Here is an 18,307-nt window from a genome sequence, read left to right as displayed (position 1 = left end):
AAACATGTCCAAATTTACAGCATGATATTGAAAGAAAAAGAGTAAAAATTAAGAATTACAACAGCAATCTGAGGTCAGAGCGTCAATCTAAAAATTAGGAACATATAGTCCATGTAAGTATTACTCAATTAAGAGACAATCTAATCTTAAACCCCATGCCATAAAACCACAGGCAGCTGCATATAATGTTGGGGAAATTACTAATAATTATTTAATTAGCACTACATCGGGTAATCTTTCTTAACCTAATCAGGAACCCCAGTTTTAGGCCAAACAAGTAAAAAAACGTAACTTCTTTGTGGTCACAACAATACTTCCAGTATTGTGTAAGTAATAGTAACACACATAGTATTTCTAAAACAACATAATTCAAATCTGGCAATGAGGAAATACACTGAAATGATTAACCTAGGAACAGCTTCAGAGTTTCATAGAGTGTGGAAGTTCTGGCAAAGAAGAAAGAAAAGCTTCAGCTGAACTTTCATTAGCTGCAGTTTTCTTTCTGATGGAGACATGTTTGGAATTCTGGACAACATAAGTAAGTTTGACTGTTCAAAATCAATAATGTCAAACTGACACTATAGAACAAAAAAAAAAAATGTTACCTTAATGGGAGAAAGAAAAATTTAGGGAGAGGGAGAAAAAGCTAGCAGGCACCTTGCACGTAAAGATCTAAATGCAGGCTTTTGCAAAATCCTAAATTTAAAGGAAAGGAAAATCAAGTATCTACCAACAAATGTACCTCACATGATAATCAATTACCTAATGTAAAATGTTTGAAATAAACGCACTTAGTATGGATTATGTCATCTCTTCAATTAGGAGTAAATTCATGGCCACTCAGAAAGCTTCTTTTAATTGTGTTCTTTGTGGCAACTCCTTCTCCCCTGACACTCATCATCAACCCACCTTATACTATCAGTCCCCCAATGGTGAACCTGAGAAATCAATCTGCTAATGTATAATTTGTAAAGCTCCTCTGACTAACAAATGGATAATTGATTCTTTCACAAATGCTGCATCCCAATGGATATGAAGTGGATGAACAAGAAACATAAGACTGGATTTCACTCCAGTTCTGTGAGAAGTGCAGTATTTACAGGCTAGGAATCTAAACGTTTTAATAGCTGCCTGTGACTTCATGCCTTTTAGCCACAGTTAGCAGGCAAGCAACACACACATTAGGAGTGTGAAAAGCAAAGCGGTGTTTGATTATACAGCAAAGCTCATTTTACTTCAAGAGGTTCCCATTGCTAATACAACCCCCTTAAGCAGTGTTTTCATCCATTCTTTAAAAGAATTTTCAGAAACCTTTCCTAAATTAACCCAAACATTTTTATTTATCTATCTATACATACACCCATATCCAAGGAAGAAAAACACCCATAGGTCTTTTCTGCTACACTAATATCAATCTGGAGCTACATAACCACTCCGTAGCTGCTCTCCATACTAAGGCAAATTGTATGTACAGAGTTTAAATTATAATAAAATAAAAAATAATTTCTCTCCTACATGCGCCTGTTTTCATTTTTTCATGTTTCCATCTGCATGACATTCACATAATCAAGCATGTAAAATTCCAATGTACAGTAATATGACCAATCAAACCACGAGTTAAAATGTCAGCCCACTGGAGTGAGGACTACCATTTCTATGTTTGTATTATTTCCACCGTGATGGAGGTATCCAAGTGCAAAATACTGATTTGAAAACAGAAACTGGCTCAGTCATTCTCATAACTGAGCTAAGATCCTCTCAAAATACAAGCCTTGATCTAGGTAGGATGAGGAACTTGCTTTGAATAAAGCCCCAACTCTTAAGATTTTACCTCCGTAAATTAGACATTCTATGTACATCAACACCTATGAATTATGAGAAACAACGCCTTTAACACTATTGGGAAAAAAAAAAAAACAACAAACAAACTAGGCAAGTACTGAATATTCTCTTTCTCCAAGGATGCCTCTCCAATCCAAAATTATACTCTCAGCCCACCTAGAAAAAAACTGAATTTACCTAACTTGTCAAAAAAAGGAGTTCTACTTTTCAGGGCCTTTTCATTTTGGGAAGTGACAGGAGGTGACAGCAAATAAGCAAGATAATGAGACAGTCTTCAACTATTTAAAAAAAAAAAAAAAAATGAAGAAAGGTGTGCAGCAGCTAAGCACAAGTGTATTACACCTTGTTTGTCCCATCTGTTTTGACTTCAGAAGACTGATGCCCAGAGATCTGTTCTACCAAAGAGGTGCCTTTAAAAAGAAGAAATTGAACTCATGCACTTTTCTTGCCCCAGATGCTGCAGTGCTGCACTGACTTATGCATACGTTGCATATTTGTAGAGTTTTACTGATGCAATAGAAGGAAAAGCAACTCAGAAAAGCAAATTCTGATGCTGTATCACGGTTTAACTACAAGGTAAAAGTACACACATACCTATGTGTTTATACACAACTGCAAAACATAACGAAGTAATACAAAGGTTAAATTGAAAAGGCAGCTTTAAAAGTTACAGAAGAAGCTGTTCATCACTGCCTGCAATAGAAGTAGTATACTCTGAATTTACACCACTTACTTACATTTTCATTTGATGAAAATTTACTAATATCCACACCAAAGAGGTTTTGTTCAACAATACTGGCAGCCAAATTCTGATAAGTGAGGATTCCTGCTCCAGTGCTTTTCCTATAACACTCTTGAATCTGTCATTCTCCAAATGAAAAATGGGAGATTATATTGGTTAGAAGAAAAGGGAGGGAGGAAAGCTGGGGAGAATGACAAGGTCTGGGACACAGAACAATAACAACATTAACTTTTATTTTGTCTGCGGGAAGGCAGACCTTGCCTACAAAAAATAAAGATCTCAAAAGCTTGTCTAAAACTAAGGGAATATGAGGACAAGGAATCTCTCATATATAGTCTGAGAAAGTGAGAAAGACCAAAAAGCCTACAGTGATTTCAATATTTTCCACACCAGTGAATCCCTTAATCTTGTTTGTCAAATACAGGGACTAAGAGAAAAGAAAAAAAAAAAACAACCAAGGAAAAAAATTAACAAGGGATCTCCCTAAATCTGTAGTAGTTGCTAGATATCAGAATGCTTGTCTAGGAATGATGGAACTATTACTGAAAACAAATCTATATTGAAAGCCTACACTGCTTCCTAGCAGAGTTTAACCATTAACTAATTCCTGATGGATCCAAAGTAGAATCTCTTTTCTATTAAAACACTGGTGTGTAAGGAGATATCCTCCTGGGAGCTCTGTGCCAAAGTAAACAAATTACTTCTGTTTCCTCTTCTCACCAGGTCCCCTTTGCTACCCGCTGTATAACTGTGGGGCTTCAACAATGGTACGTCCTAAGCCTGCCTCTACTTCTTTGTTGCTATCTGTGTATTAAAGCCATCTGAGAATATGAAGCAATATTCCCCATCACACACCCATGGGGTGGGCTGAAGTACAGGTCGGGGGCTGAGGAAGGGCTGCAGGCAACGACTACGTACACCCTCCTCGGACGACACAACACAGCGTGGGAGAAGACTATCCCAGGCAATCTGGAGGTTCACCTCACTGATTTCTCTAACTGCTTTCTTTTCAGAACAGCTCCCCAAGCACAATGAACTTAGAGAATTCATCATTGAGCATTAACTTTCCACACAGGTTACTGAATTATAAATCAGGCTTTGAAGAACAATCCAAAAAAAAAAAAAAAGGTATCTAAACCTCTGAGGATGAAACTTACTGGAGCTCTTTCACAGCTTGTTTCTAACAGAATACCACCACCACTGCCATTAATGTATTTAACAGGATTTTGTAGAATTCTACCCCCTGAAGTAGAAAGTATGACATTATTCTCCATTTCTTGATAAGCTACATTTCAGAGACGTGACTGATGAGAGAGGCCAACCAGGTCACACAGTGCAAGTTCTTGTCAGGACAGGTTTTCTTTTTCAGAGATTATTTTATTGGTGATTTGACCAAACAACTTTTAAAGAAGCAAAGAGACTCTTGACTATTCTACTCAAGGGTGATGCATTGTTGTGCCAACACCATTTCCAGGAAGGTTTTCACAACAGCTCACCCCCCTCCCTGACGTAACACAGGACAGAGGACATGACCACATCGAGCCCAGCATCCCTGCTTCTCCATACATTCCATTATGTAGCCATCATTTTCTCCACAACTACACAGTTTTCTTCCTTCTATCAGATCCTGCAATGAAAAACTGCACTAAGTATTTTTTCCAGTTATTTTAGCCTGTCAACCATTCCACTACAGACAATGATTCCAAACCGATGGGTACTGAAATCAGTGAAAAGACCTCTCACTGATGGAACCAGACAGAAGCAGAAACATTATAAGGGAAGGCATTCCCTTTCCTGGCTGGAAACGACGTAAGTAGCCATATTCCTGGCATAGCTAAATATTACACCAGTTGATCAATGCTGAAGTTCAGCCAATAGCTATTTTCCTCCTAACCATTCAGTTATCAACACTGGTACAGACTGGCGTAAGTCAGAGCTATATGAAATAATAAATACATTTCCAGATTACTGAAAGCACTGTATTCTCTTTGGACACCAGCTCTGGAACTTCCTTTATTTGCAATTATATCATCTGGGAAAGTCTCACAAACCCATCAGAGATACTCAACAATGATCAATGTTAGGTGTCTGATTCTTGACAGGATCCTAAAAACATCTGCAAATCAAAAAGATGGGGGGAGAGGGAGGAGAGTATTCATACAAGTAGAAACTATGGATCATGAAGTGCACAGTAACTTACTGCAAGCGGCATGTTGTAAGCCATATCCTCACTGTGACAGTGAGATGGGGAAAACTAAATGTGAAAATGAATTGATCCTGTGCAACTTCCTCGATGCATTTACACACACAGAGGCTCTATTTCAATACCAGCGAAGTGCAGACATCATTGCTTAAAATAAATTTTATTTAAAGTAGATCAAAAAAGCAAACAGTTTCATGCATTCCTCCACTGCTCACATTTCACAGCTCCTATCTTCAAAACTGCCAAGACCTGCAGCAACTACAGACTTTAGTTAGCAGCCAGTTTAGGGTTACAGTCATGAACCTTCCAACACCAAAATACTGATTTCTGAAATTTCTTATAATTTTATTCCTCTGTGTCACAGGATACTGAGTGGAAATAGCTTCCTCAGCAGCATCACAGTGGAGATGGCCAGCCTGAAAGTAACTACTACTGTCAGCAGCCACTCTGACAATATTAACACCCAAGGCTGGTCAAATCTGGACTGGCCATGTTTAGCATTCCATCAGGAGTGCAATAAACAACTGCTATACACACTGTCAAGTCTTTTAAAACAAACAAGTCTCATCTTTCAGAAAGGAACTTTTATTAGATTTACAAAGTTCATTATCAATAATATCTTATCCCCTATGGGAAAAAAAATAAATCTTAGTTTTGCTTTCATGTTTTGTTCTTCATATTATGCCCCTGTTATGTCATTCTGTGTTTTTAATAGTGCTGCATTTTTATTGTTAATGGAAACAAAGGGCTGTAGCTCTATCATTAATGTCAACTTGTATAAAAACCATCGTCCTCCAGAACTCAGTTGCTTTGGACTTTCTAACTAGGAAAACATTTTTTAATGCAAATAATATTTTATTAATGCCAGAACTCTGAATAATTCTGACAAGCAAACTGCTATTATTTTGTATATGTGCACGCAAGCTCCTGCCTTCTGTATAGAGGAAAATGCCATCCAGGTATAATATGCCATTTGAAAGGAAAACAGCTCTAGGAATCAGCAGTGTACTAGCTTCTTAAGAATCAAACCTTTCCAAACCCTCCCCATGCTTTTAAAGGTTGTTAGGGTTTAGAAAATGCGCATCTGTGTTACCAGTCTTTTATGAAAAGACTTCATCAGTGCTACCTGAAACTAGCTGTTTCATTGCTGCTAATAAAACTCTAGAGCAACTTGGCCCAGCAGCCCAGCTGTGTATCAGCAAAGAACATTAGGGAGGGTATGAGACAGATATGGCACAATATGCTTCTGAGGTGGCTGGAAAAAGGAAGCAGTGAATCACTGAACATGTGTCTCGTGACAGTCAACATCACCTGGTCAAACCAGAAAGTTCCCAGTAGGGCACGGACATCCCTGACGGTGAGAATCTGTGGTTCTTTGAATACCAACAAGTAGTAAAAGACAGAACAACCTAGCAGCATCTAGGCTTTCTTGTCAGGGGCTAAGTCTCTGGAAGGCACAGAAAAGTACAATCCTTACTTAACAGTTGTTTGAAATTTGTTGGGAGTCTTTTGAGGCTTTCTTTTAAGAGCCAATTACACTCTAGAAAAGTTATCTCTTGCTTCAATCAGAGATGAAAAAAATATAATTGTGCATGGTTGTTTAATATGTCTTTGAAATTAGAAACTATGTTTCTGTGTTTTTCTTAAAAGCAAATAAACTTTGTTGCCTAATATAATTGTCAAATTATGGCGCATAGGGCAATTTTTCAGAGAAAAGGTCAGTAATAGTTGCAAACACAAATTATATTTTCTAAATAAACACAAGACGCAGTATGCATTCAAACAGCAAATATTACCAAACCTGGATGGCGAAAGAGTTAGAAGAAAAACTCCTTTGATGATTTTGATGTTTCTGCATAATGTCACAAATAATTTTGTTCAAAAATGTTTGAAAATTCCACATGTAAACTCCCTTAGCAGAATTACAGTAAGGTCCTCTACTTGATCTTTCACACAAATAGACGCAGAGTTTCTACAAGGTCTGATGAAAAAAAAAAACAACTAAAACATTGGAAACTTTGCCCTTTCACTGACCAACAATGCTCTATTAAATACTATAGCAGTAATGTTCTTCATGTTTAGCATTCTCCCATATGGAGATATTTTTCTCCCTAGAATTTTCCAGATTTCAATTTTTTTTTTTGAGAAAACACACAGAATATGATAGGATCCTACCAAATCAAGAGAAACTGAACTATTTGCTATGTCTAGATGATTGTGACAAAACAGTATTCAGTCACAGCCCTTTACCTCATTAAGAGGTGACATTAACAAACTCTTACTGAAACCAGTGACATTAAAGAGGGCTGCTAAGGTACCTTAAAAATAATATTTTTAGAGCTGGTCATAAAATGCTACTAAGAGACAACAGGATACTCACTCTGTAGAAAAACAATTGATACTGGAGAATGAAAAGGAAACTTCTTCCTATGCTTCTATGTCAAAAAATAGAGGAAAACCAGTATGCATTTGGAGAGTAATGAAGTAGAAAGCTCATTCAGTATAAGGATGGGGCTGACATCCTTTCTCAAAAGAAGGTATATGGGCAACATAGCTGCTAGTGAAAAGTTCAAAAGAGAAGGAAGAAACAATTGCAGTCCTAGAAACAGCTGATAGGGGTATAGCACATAGGCTTTATACTTTAATAGAAATGTTATTTAATCTACAGCATACATGTTACTGTTTGTGACTGCACAAGCACACGTTTGACTTGTATGAGCTAACAACATTCAAGAAATAAATGGCTGGACCATACAAGACCTTCTGTAGCTGAAGCCATACTTCCAACTAAGCTTTTTACATTATTCTGCACTAAGCTACAGAGTTATTGCAAGCTACAAGCTTGAAAGAATAATAGAATGAAATGGTCATGCCTTCCTCAGTTTTGAGCTTATAAAAATCAATCATACATGATACTACAATCATTTTAAACTCCCATATTTCATCCATAGTCCAAGCAACATTTCTAGTCATAACAAATCCCTTCCACATCCATCTGATCCCTTTGTTTAAGTAAAAATTCAAGTAATGCTGCCCTCAAAGGGAAGTTAGATACAGCGGATACGAAGATGATGTGCACAACATCTATGAGAGGTTTATTTGGTTTCAGGCATGTCCAACAAGAAACTTTTCTAGACCTATGGAATAATGATCTTGACATCACAATATTTGCCTGTCTAGGCAAGCCACCTCACTTCTCATCCAGTGACAGAGAGACCCAGGTACACCATGATTCCTGCCAGGGAAGGGTCCTAATCTTCAATAGCTCCACAGTTCCCAGTGGAAACACTCCAAGTCACAAACAACCTAATAAGCACAGTACCAGAAGAAACATCATAAGACATACTTTCCAAGCCTTTATAACATCCAAAAAGCCAGACTCAAAAGGCCATCTGAGTTACTCCAACTATTGTAAAAACCTCTGTATTTCCAAAACATCTGCAGTTTAAATGAAAAGACAGGTGGACAGAAGCAGAAAAAGGGTTATTAAATTGGGTGTAGACATCCAAGTCTTAAGAGCAAAATCCCACAGGATGTCACTTTTCTCCAGTTTTTCCATTGGCCAGAGCTAGGGGTTAACTTAAAGCATTTAAGCTATAGGACAGCATCACCCATTTGGGTGGGAGGTCCCACAGTGGGGATGGAAACCTGTCCCCCGCATAGACACTCACTCGTATCAAAATCTTAAGTTTTACTTTGGTTTTCAGAGCCTACATTTATAGCAGCTGGCTTGGTTTTGTACAAAACACAGAATTTCAGCTTCAAATTTAACAGGCACAGTGACACCCTGCAAATACTAACACACAGCTACCCAGATCTTTACTTTAAATTCTGTTGCTTCATTTCATTTCCCGACTAAGTCTTCTTTCATAGCCTGACAGTGACAACTAAAATGATGTAGTTAAAGTAATAAACAGGGAATTTTAAGTAGCCTGTCAAAATAAGTGACATTTATATCATCTTAGTCTTAAACTCTCATGTAAAGTTCCAGTCAAAGTAACTTCTTCATTATACAATCAAATGCTAAAAGTTACCTTCCCCATTGAAAGATGCTGCATTACCTCTCACAGAAGTTAGTGGGCTCCGCACCATTTCCAGCAACAGCATTTAGTGCTTAACAAGAGCTGTTTCTTCGTTAGAAATATGCTTTTCTTGTTAGCAATTAAACTCTTTCAAAAGCACGTCAAGTCAACAAAAACCTCTGACATTTTCTTTGCAACCTGCTGAGGTATCAGCAAAACCAACAAGCCACTGACTGACCTTCAAGCAAGCAACACACTTGCTCTGGAGGCTGGAGTCTGCTGTAGCTTTGATACACCCAAGGGCAACAATACCACCACAGAAGGAACTCCCCTTTAATTTTTCAAGGTAGCGGAGATGACCTAGTGATTTTGGATTTCTGCCACTCCGATTGAAAAACCATAAAGAAATGTTTAGTGCTACCCAATGTGAGACAATTAGAAAAAAAAAGGTGAGGCCACGAAAGAAATACGCCGTAAAAAAGAAATGCTGCAAGAAGGGGCCTCTACTTAAAGTTTCATTCTTTCTGAAATTCCAGCAGTTTTGAATAGCTCACAAATGTTGCATGCGAAAAAGGACTTCCAGTTTCTTTGCACTAACAGAAGCTTTAAAACACGATTTACATTGTTTTCTAGGCTCATGCATCACCTCTGAAGGACCTACAATGCATTAAACATTTAAATCCCCCCTACTTGTAAAATAGGTGATGTTTCCCCTTCTCACAGAATATCACTGGCACCAGCCAAGACTTCTTACCGGTTTTGCTTTAAGTTTGATGTTTATTAGAAGACCAGAATGGGGGCAGGTTTTCTTGCCCTTTGAAAGGTTTTTGATTTGTTACTTAACTAAACATGTTTGTACAGCTTTCTTCATATCTACAAGTCCTTAATCCACAAGATGTCAGTTGAGGCAATAATTATATTAATAAATTGTAGACAGTCTAAGAAGAAAAGAAAGATGGAGAGGCATTTGGAATTAACATGCTGTGAATCAGTCTTGTATCATCCTTTGTCAGTGGCATTAGCAGGCTTTTTTTTCCCCCTTTTTGTTGCCTTTTAGTAATAATTTTCAGTGCGTTTGACACATTTCATCTCACTCAATGCACTGAACCCTAATACAAGAGAACACCAGTTTGTCAAACATACGTTATTTGAGGATGCATATCAGTTAATCTTAGGTGGCTGACATTGTCAAAGACAGCCACGCTGGTAAGAGCTAAAAAGATGCTAGGCAAGTAGGAAGGGGGGATCATGCGAGAACAGAAGCGTGGCTGCTGAGATAGCGGCACCGCCCAAGGCCAAAGCCCCCAAATCCCTGTCTCTCAATTCTCCCCAACCCAAAAGTCTCCCACAGCAGTTTCAAAGCACACATTTCCACTGCTGTTGACAAGAGGAGTTGCAAATCTGAAAAGACTACTCATCTACCCAGCACAGCATTCCAGCATCAGGTATTTTAAGAGCAAGAGGACAGCAAGGCTCTGTTCTGAAAAAACTTTTTAGTTGTCTATGTTAGTTTCACACAAGCCTCCGTGAATATTTATGGGTCAAAGCAGAGCACATGATTAAGTCTTTGCAGCACTAGGGCCAGTATTTGCAATTCAGGGTAACCCACATTGTTTTGCTGCTGTGGACATTAGAGAGTGAAGTCCTAAAAGGTTTTTTTAAACAACAAACAAACAAAAAAGCATATTACAATAGCAGAACTTCTAGGGATGCCAGGCTTTACATTTTAGCATTTCTTTACAGCTGTTTCAGCAATTTAAAATGCTAAACGCATTCAGCCTTCAGCAGGAGGGCAATCATTCAAAAATCAGCCATTTTGGAGATTATGAAACATATCTGTGAGTTTTCTCCCTCAAAGTTCACAGGAGCTGGAGAAATGGTAAGGTAATTATGCTGCAAATCCTCTGAGATCAGTCTCTACTTACGTTTTACAATTTGGCTGAAATCCGGATGTGAGCCAATACGGAAAATAAATGATTTATTGTAAAACCAAAATACTTATTTCTTCAATTTCCAAGCCCATTTATATTATTGAACATGGTTATCTGAGATTAGGAAAGAAAAATGGAAATCAAGAGGACTACAGTAACAGTAATCGTATTTTCTACATATACTTGTCCTGGTTCCGGCAAGGATGGGGTTAATTTCCCCAAGGAGCCGGCAGGGGAGGCAGTTATTCCATCCCACGTGACCCATGCCCAGCTATAAAAGGAGCTAGCCGGGGCAGGGGAGTCAGTCGCCACTCGGGGGCGGGTTGCGGCGGTGCGGGTCCGGTCGGTGCGCTTCGCGGCGGTACTGTAATCGCGTTCTTGTATTCCTTTACCGGTGTTATTGTTTTTCTTTCTTCTTCCCTTTGTCTGTTCTGCTTAATTATAATCTTTCAACCTACGAGTTTTGCCCTTTTCTGCTGATTTTTCCCACGGCTGTGGGAGTTGAGCGAGTGGCTGCGTGGTTCTTTGTTGCTGGCTGAGGCCAAACCACGACAATACTTAATATGAACTTGCTATTAAAATAAATTTTTAAAAAGGTAAAAATAAAACCAGAATGGAAAGAGGGGGTTTTATTTCACATACTAACACTATTTCGGATCTAGTGACTTTAAAGTTTCCAGTGTATGGTTTGTTTTTTTTCTATATACACATTTAATAGACTTAGACATATAGAAAAGTAATTAACTTTTTTATTCCCCAACTTGGCTTTAAAAAAACCCCAAACCCCTGAAAATTGCAGATAGAGACTCAAATGCACAATTCCTTGAATTACATAACTGATTTCATTCCAAACAAAAGGGCTTCACGTTATCATCCTATTTACTTCTGCCATCTCATAAGACAGAAAACATCTGCTGAAAAGATTCTTTCAAAAAGAAAAATATGTGAAAGGTACTCCCCGGGTACACTGTTTACTGCAAACAGTTATGAGATTTCAGTAGTAATGTTGCTTGCTTTTTAATGAGAAACTATTTTATTTACTCAGACTCATTTTTATATACTACTGATTTCCAGAAATTAGTAACAACAGATACTTCTCCTATTTCCAACTTCAAGGTAAAACCATATCTGCCATTCCACCAGTGGAAATGCTGCTCAGAAGGAATTTGCTTATTTTGGACCCAACAAAGAACCAGAGACCATACCACCAGAGAAAATACTCTTTGCTGGAGTGTATTTACAAGGAATGCTTTGCATCTATAGGACTTCAGGAAGTAACTCACTTTCTTCTCACGAAAGGGTTAGGTTTTATTTGGGATTTGCAACATGGCAATACTCTAATGCAAATTCCCCAGGTGGAGAGACAGTAAACAGGCATTGATAGGAAAGAATAGAAGGAAGACTCCACCAAACGTTTTGATAGCGAGGTCTCTAGTCTGCAGTCCAAGATCTTGAAAAGCTCAGGTTAGAAGGAAAGTATTCTGACATACAGCAGCCAGTTCAAAATAAACTGTCTACGGGTTCCAGAGCTGACAACATTCATTCAGAAAACTCTGTTTAAGCAGCTGAGGGTGTCACAGAGCTGCTTTGTTTCCCACATAGGCAGCCTGTTCTGTTCTACAACAATTAGTAGTTCCTTGGAAAAATTTTCTTTTAAAGACAAGTGGTCCTAGATCAAAATAATTTCTCTTCAAACTATGAAAAAGAAAAAGAAGACCCCTTTCCACCTGATCCGTGATATAATTTATCTGTTGCACTGGAGACGTACATTACAAAAAGAGACAGAAACATTAAGCATAGAATGCAAGAAACATTTCTTTTTCCTATTCTCCATCTCAAAAAGCAGTTTGTACAGAAACAATTGTTTAAAAAGAAATCATTGCCATCTCTATAAGAAGAAAAGGCACAAAAATCTTCATCCTGAAGCAGGTCAAGTTTGGAAAAGGGATAACCAAGTAAGCACTGCAGAGCACAAAGTGGTTTATACAGCCCAACCTTAACTTCATCACAAGAAACCACCCTTACAACAGGCACTAGTAGGACTTTTTAAATAAGAAAAACTAGGAAAAGTAGATTTGGGGGGCTGGGTACAAAGAGGATGCATAGATTTTGTTTTCTAGTCTTTAGTAGACAACAGGTCCCCTTGTTCCTTGCTCCACACCTGGGCAATGCCCTAAGTCTTTACAGAGAGAGGAGGATTTCACCTTCCAGAACCAGTGTGGGAGAACAGGGTGTTGATGATGCGCTTCAGAAAACAAATGGCAGTTCTACAAATGAACTCTCCCAAGTACCTGAAACAGAGTGGAATGCAACTCTAAAAATTCCATGATTCCGTGAATACAAGTATTAGACATTTAATGCCTGACTCAATAGAAAATCTCCACTTCATCTGAGTGAGTCTTTGAGTCAGTCTTTTACTGCAGAGATGGAAGAAAAGCATTCAGGTACACTTTAATCCGGCCTGCCCCAAATAGGTTACTTCAGAGAGAAAGAAACTGTATCTTTAGCAAGTAGCATACATGTAAAGTAATCAGAACTGTAAAGGAGACACCAAAAACTTTTCCTCTTTTAAAATGCGGTCAGCATCTCCTCTGTGGGGCTGATGAACATACAAAGTTAAAAGAAACAGAAGAACATAATAAGCTTGACTTTCATTAATACCCAGTAAGGTCACTGTCAATCTGCCCAAACGCTATATACAAAATTTCCTACAATGGTTGTGCCTAGCAGTCTAGGTTTTGGCTGAGACTTCCCCCCGTCCCCCTACCCCCCAGGCGTCTTGCACAATTGCATAATTAGATTTTTCTAAAATACAAACAAAACCTTTCACCCGTCCCATGCAGCTAGCTGTGTTAGCTTTAGAACATACTTTCTCTTTGCAAACATGCCAACATCTTGTGATGGATACTCTGACAAGTGCTGACGCTGCTATGATAAGCCAATGCTTGGCTACTAGATTTTGTGACAATGCCAGGAGAAAAAAAAAAAAAAATTGTTAATTCTCTTCTTCCCACCCCCTATGGAAAACAGGGAATTTGAAAATGAGATATTAAAAAACAAAACAAAAAATATCAACAAATATCCACAATTAAAAGGAACATTTAATACTCTAGAACAGAGCTTTAAATTTAGCATTTAATTCATCCTCTAATATCAGGAGCGACAATAAGGAAAAAGTCTCCTTCTTCTCCTTTGATCAATACAATCCCTAAGAGTCCAAGCTTCAAAACATTCACATAAAATATTAGCGTTATATATTTGCAGCAGATAAACTGAACCAGCAAGGCAATCAATCAATTTTCAATTACTTGTGGCAACTAGATAAGATGATAGCGCACACACTAACAACTGACAATAGTCACCTAATGAGCAGGCTCATGTCTTTTGGAGTCACGAGCCCCTGCGTTACATAATTAATAATAGCCATTTACAATCATAAATATGTATTTCCTCTTTTGTCTTCAAAAAGAAAGTTTATTATAGGTAAACTGAGATGTGCTCATCACAAAACCATCCAGTGTAACTTCTTTTTGCAAGGACCATATGCCGTCTCTTATGTTATGGGGATGGACTTCATGAAATGCATGAGTAAAATTTCAGGTGTAGCAAAATTCAATAAAGTTAAAAATTTATTTAAAAAAAAAACCCACATATTTATTACTTACTACATCACAGCATTTTTACATCCTGTTTGGAATAATGCCATACTTACAACATCAAACTTCTGTGTGATGTTCCCCTGGACATCAAGTAAATAAACTTTGCCATAATGTGTTCCCAGTGCTAAAAACTGTAAAAAAGAAAGAGACTGATTACATAAACATAAAGGCACTGCAACCAAAACTACAGCAATGCTAAATGAACTCCAGGATGTTTAGCAGATTAATGATTATCGGCACCAGGGAAAAAGAAACCACCACCTTCTATAGACAAAGCTTATTTTAACTGCACCTAAAGAACAAAACAAGGCTTCAAGCCTATATTACTGTGATAGCGCAAGTTAGCTGTCAGAATGAGTCATGAGGACCCTCATCCACTGACAACTAATGGTGTGTCTGTAGTCCGTACACACTGCCTGATGGACTGTGGCAGCAAATTAAAAATGCAGCGTGAAAGCATGGACCACCACAGACCTGAAATAGTTCCTAGATCCTTTCTGCAGCTTTGTTTCAATCATAATGGTTTCCTTTGAGCCTTATTTTTAATTTCTCCTGCATCCTTAACATAGAACCTTCTAACACAGCAAAAGGCTGCGGGTAAGCCACCACTGAAATACAGAAAGTCTCTAACAGTGCATTTAAGCACACAGATAACCACTGGGTTGGGTTTGCTTTCCTTCACATAGTAACACTCCTACATTGAACACTCTCAAGACAAATACACTTTTCCTCAGAAATATCAGGAGTTTCATTCTAAAAAACAGCAGCAAAATAAAGAAATCTCCCACAAAAATGCATGCTATCACAAACTTATTTTGATGCAAACAAAAAGGGAATTGATTCTGAGAGATGTGCTGTTAATTGAACCATGTGAACTACACCTAAACAGAAAAGGAAGAACTTCGGTACTACTTGATTTATGACAGAGGTTTCTTTTATTCCCCCCCTCCTTTCAGCATTACTCAAATAGTCCAGGCTTCTCAATTCTCTGTATTTCACTGCATGTGAGCATGCTTCATTGCAACCTATAATGAAATGCTCAAATTTACAGGCACTGCTAAGCGTGTCAGTCAGGCAGCACAATCTTTAAAAAATAACCTTACAGAAAGTCAAGGTTTAAAAGGATTTATCAAAATGGAATTGCTTAAAATGAAATTTCAGTTCAGGCACTTAAAATATGAAGCTACATTAAAAGGAGTCAAAAAGGGAAAGAAGGGGTTCATTAGAAATTCATCCCCTGCAATGCCTTTCACTCCTGCAAGGTTGCCTTTTTTCAGGAAGAAAAAAGTCCCCCGGGTAAAAAAATCAATACTGGTTAATAAAACATCAGGTGTGCAGACATAACTAGGTATGACTATTCCACTGCACAGGCCTGCTTGAATGCACCAGGTGCCATGACGATTAGTCATCCAGTGCAGACAGCAAGCCTGGTGAAAATATGATGCTTTAGCAGTGAAAAGAAAAAAAAAATAATTCTGGGGGGAAATTAGTCAGAATACAGAAGCCAGATTTTCAGGATTCCCAGCAAAGTTAAACTGCTTTAATCAAAGGCATATTTTACATAGTACTGTATGACTCTTTAGCAGGGCTTTTCCTGGTCTTGCAGGGAAAAAAAAAACCACAACCAAACAACAGAACAAAACAGAAAACACCTTCACAAAACCTATAACCTAGCTTCATTTTAAAGCTCTCTGTTGTAAGAGACCTATTCCTAAAAGACTCCAGTACCTGGCTTCTAACAATATCGATCCTTCTCATAAATAGTGTATCTAGTTTTCTGGAAAACTAAAAGTGCCGTGATACTTAAACAGCTTTCCTGTATTGTCACTCTTTGTGACACTATAGTTAAAGCTGTATCTGTGCACATCCTTATAGAAAAACCCTGTTCATCTCTTGGCTTTCAAAATCTACCTGAGGCTCAGGAAAAAAAAAGGTAACACAAATAGGCCACAGACCAGGAGGAAATGCTTGCCAATTTTCCAGGTATCTCTGTAATTCTAAGTTGTCAAAAACATTTTTAAAAGACTTATTGTTTTCATTCGCACAGTTAAAATACAAGCTTCATCTTAAGAGCCTCTTGAGCCATGGCAACAGTCCTTTGAGTCAAAGAAACACAGCACAAGTCAATCTAAAAATATAGCCGAATAATAGAGATAGATCCCTCAACAATAACTGTTAAGGAGCTATTACTGCCTGTGAAAAATTATACATTCAGAAAACAGCTATTATGTTTTACATGCTAAGAGCTACTTGACAAATCATTAACTCATACTTTCAGATGCTCTTCAGCATTCGTCAATATTTTAAAATGTTATTCAGTATTTATAAAAGAGAAGAAAAATCAGAAAATAAAAAAGCAATTGTTTAAATCACTAACGAAACATAAGAAGCTTCTTCCTTGTAAGAACAAAGGAATGATTCTTTGTAAATTTACTTTGCATTGTCCATCACTTTACCCCTTTCATTCCCTTGTATGTCTAAATCTTTACCAGTATTAGAGCATGTGCATTCCCTCTCCTTGTTTTTAACATACCGAATCGGGGAAGGGGCAAAGGGAAGTGTTAGTATGACACCCTTCACCAAAAAAACCCCAAACAAATTAAAAAGGGATATTGTAATTACTTTATTCTACACCATATTAATAGAAACTTGGCTGTCTTCCACAGCCTGAATATATGCTAAGCTGGGCCCTATCATGATCAAGTCCGTCTTCAGTGAATAAGGTTGTACAAACAAGCAAAATATATGCCAATTTCCTTTCTGAATAAAGGAAAGTTGGGACTGTATCCCAATTCTAGTTTATAACACTGTCCGTAATTAAAATTGAGTGAGCATTTTCCCTGTAGCTTATGTAAACATCCCATGTAACATATCACACTGCAACTTGAATTCTCACCTCATTTTCACACTGAGAAAGCGTGCACTGTTCAACACAAGTTTACCATGAATTTTGTTTATGTAAGTGTTGGCTTGCACTGCACCTCTACATTTGGTAGCAATTCTACACCGAAATATACCGATGCATTATAACCACAGAATTCATAACAATACATAACAACAAGCAGAAGTTTTATCTCAGCTACAAAGTCATGTAATACCTTTTCATGCACTGTCATGCAGCTGGCTGCATCCTTCTGGAGAATTTCAGTCACTCCATTAGAAAGCCGTTCATACTTCAGCTTAGGTTCTTCTTCACTCTCATCTTCCTAAATTTGTAAGGGTGTAAGGAAAAGGCAGCAAGAGAAAAAACAAACATTTAGAAGCCTATTTTAAATAAAAGCAAATTAAAAGACACCCCAAAACTAGCACACAGCAACAGGCGAAGATGGATCACTATTATCTCTTAACAACAGCCATTACAATCAAAAGCCAAACTTTCACGTTTTTATCATTGGAGGGGGCTTGGGTTGTGCTTTTTTGTTATTGATTTCTCTTTTTCTCCAAAGTTCTGGGTGCAAACAAAGACTGCATAGCAGCATATCAATTCAGCTGTAAGAGGCACTTAGTTGGTATCTAAGAAGCAGGAAAAAATGTACATGTGTACTTTGTTACATTCCCAATTTAGAAGAAAAATATAAAAAGAATGGATATGGAAAAACTGATGATGACAAAATAAAGTGTGCTGCTGTAGCCACAATTAACTCTAAGCTGAAGCATGCAGGTTACAAGAAACTTCAAGACCTTTACAAGATGCTGCACCTCTGTAGGAAGGATAGAGGCAAAATGCTGTGAACAAAAATAAAAATAATCCGCTACGAATAAGTTAATTGTATAAAACGCACCAATGGTTATGTTAAAAAAAAAAAAAAGAGTATATATATGTTGTTGCAAAACTGTCTGGGAAAGATACGGACACAGCATATTCCTATGGATCACCTATACCATCTACGTTAGGAACTTTTTCTGGT

At 37.7% G+C, this 18,307-nt stretch overlaps 1 protein-coding gene across 1 annotated transcript in view; it reads right to left on the bottom strand.

Moving 5' to 3' along the window:
- Window positions 1-18,307, bottom strand: part of VPS41 (VPS41 subunit of HOPS complex) — a gene marked incomplete at its 5' end in the record, with an annotated part of 113,483 nt that overhangs the window by 73,182 nt on the left and 21,994 nt on the right. The window contains 2 exons of the mRNA XM_082479886.1: window positions 14,453-14,530; window positions 17,498-17,605. Coding sequence (XP_082336012.1) covers window positions 14,453-14,530; window positions 17,498-17,605 — 186 coding nt within the window. The remainder of the gene's footprint in view (window positions 1-14,452; window positions 14,531-17,497; window positions 17,606-18,307) is intronic.

Source organism: Vanellus vanellus (assembly GCF_965231255.1).
Source record: "Vanellus vanellus genome assembly, chromosome: 2".
In the NCBI taxonomy this organism is placed as follows: Eukaryota; Metazoa; Chordata; class Aves; order Charadriiformes; family Charadriidae; genus Vanellus; species Vanellus vanellus.
The sequence above is the reverse complement of the archived record's forward strand: the minus strand, read 5'-3'. Positions and strand labels throughout refer to the sequence as shown.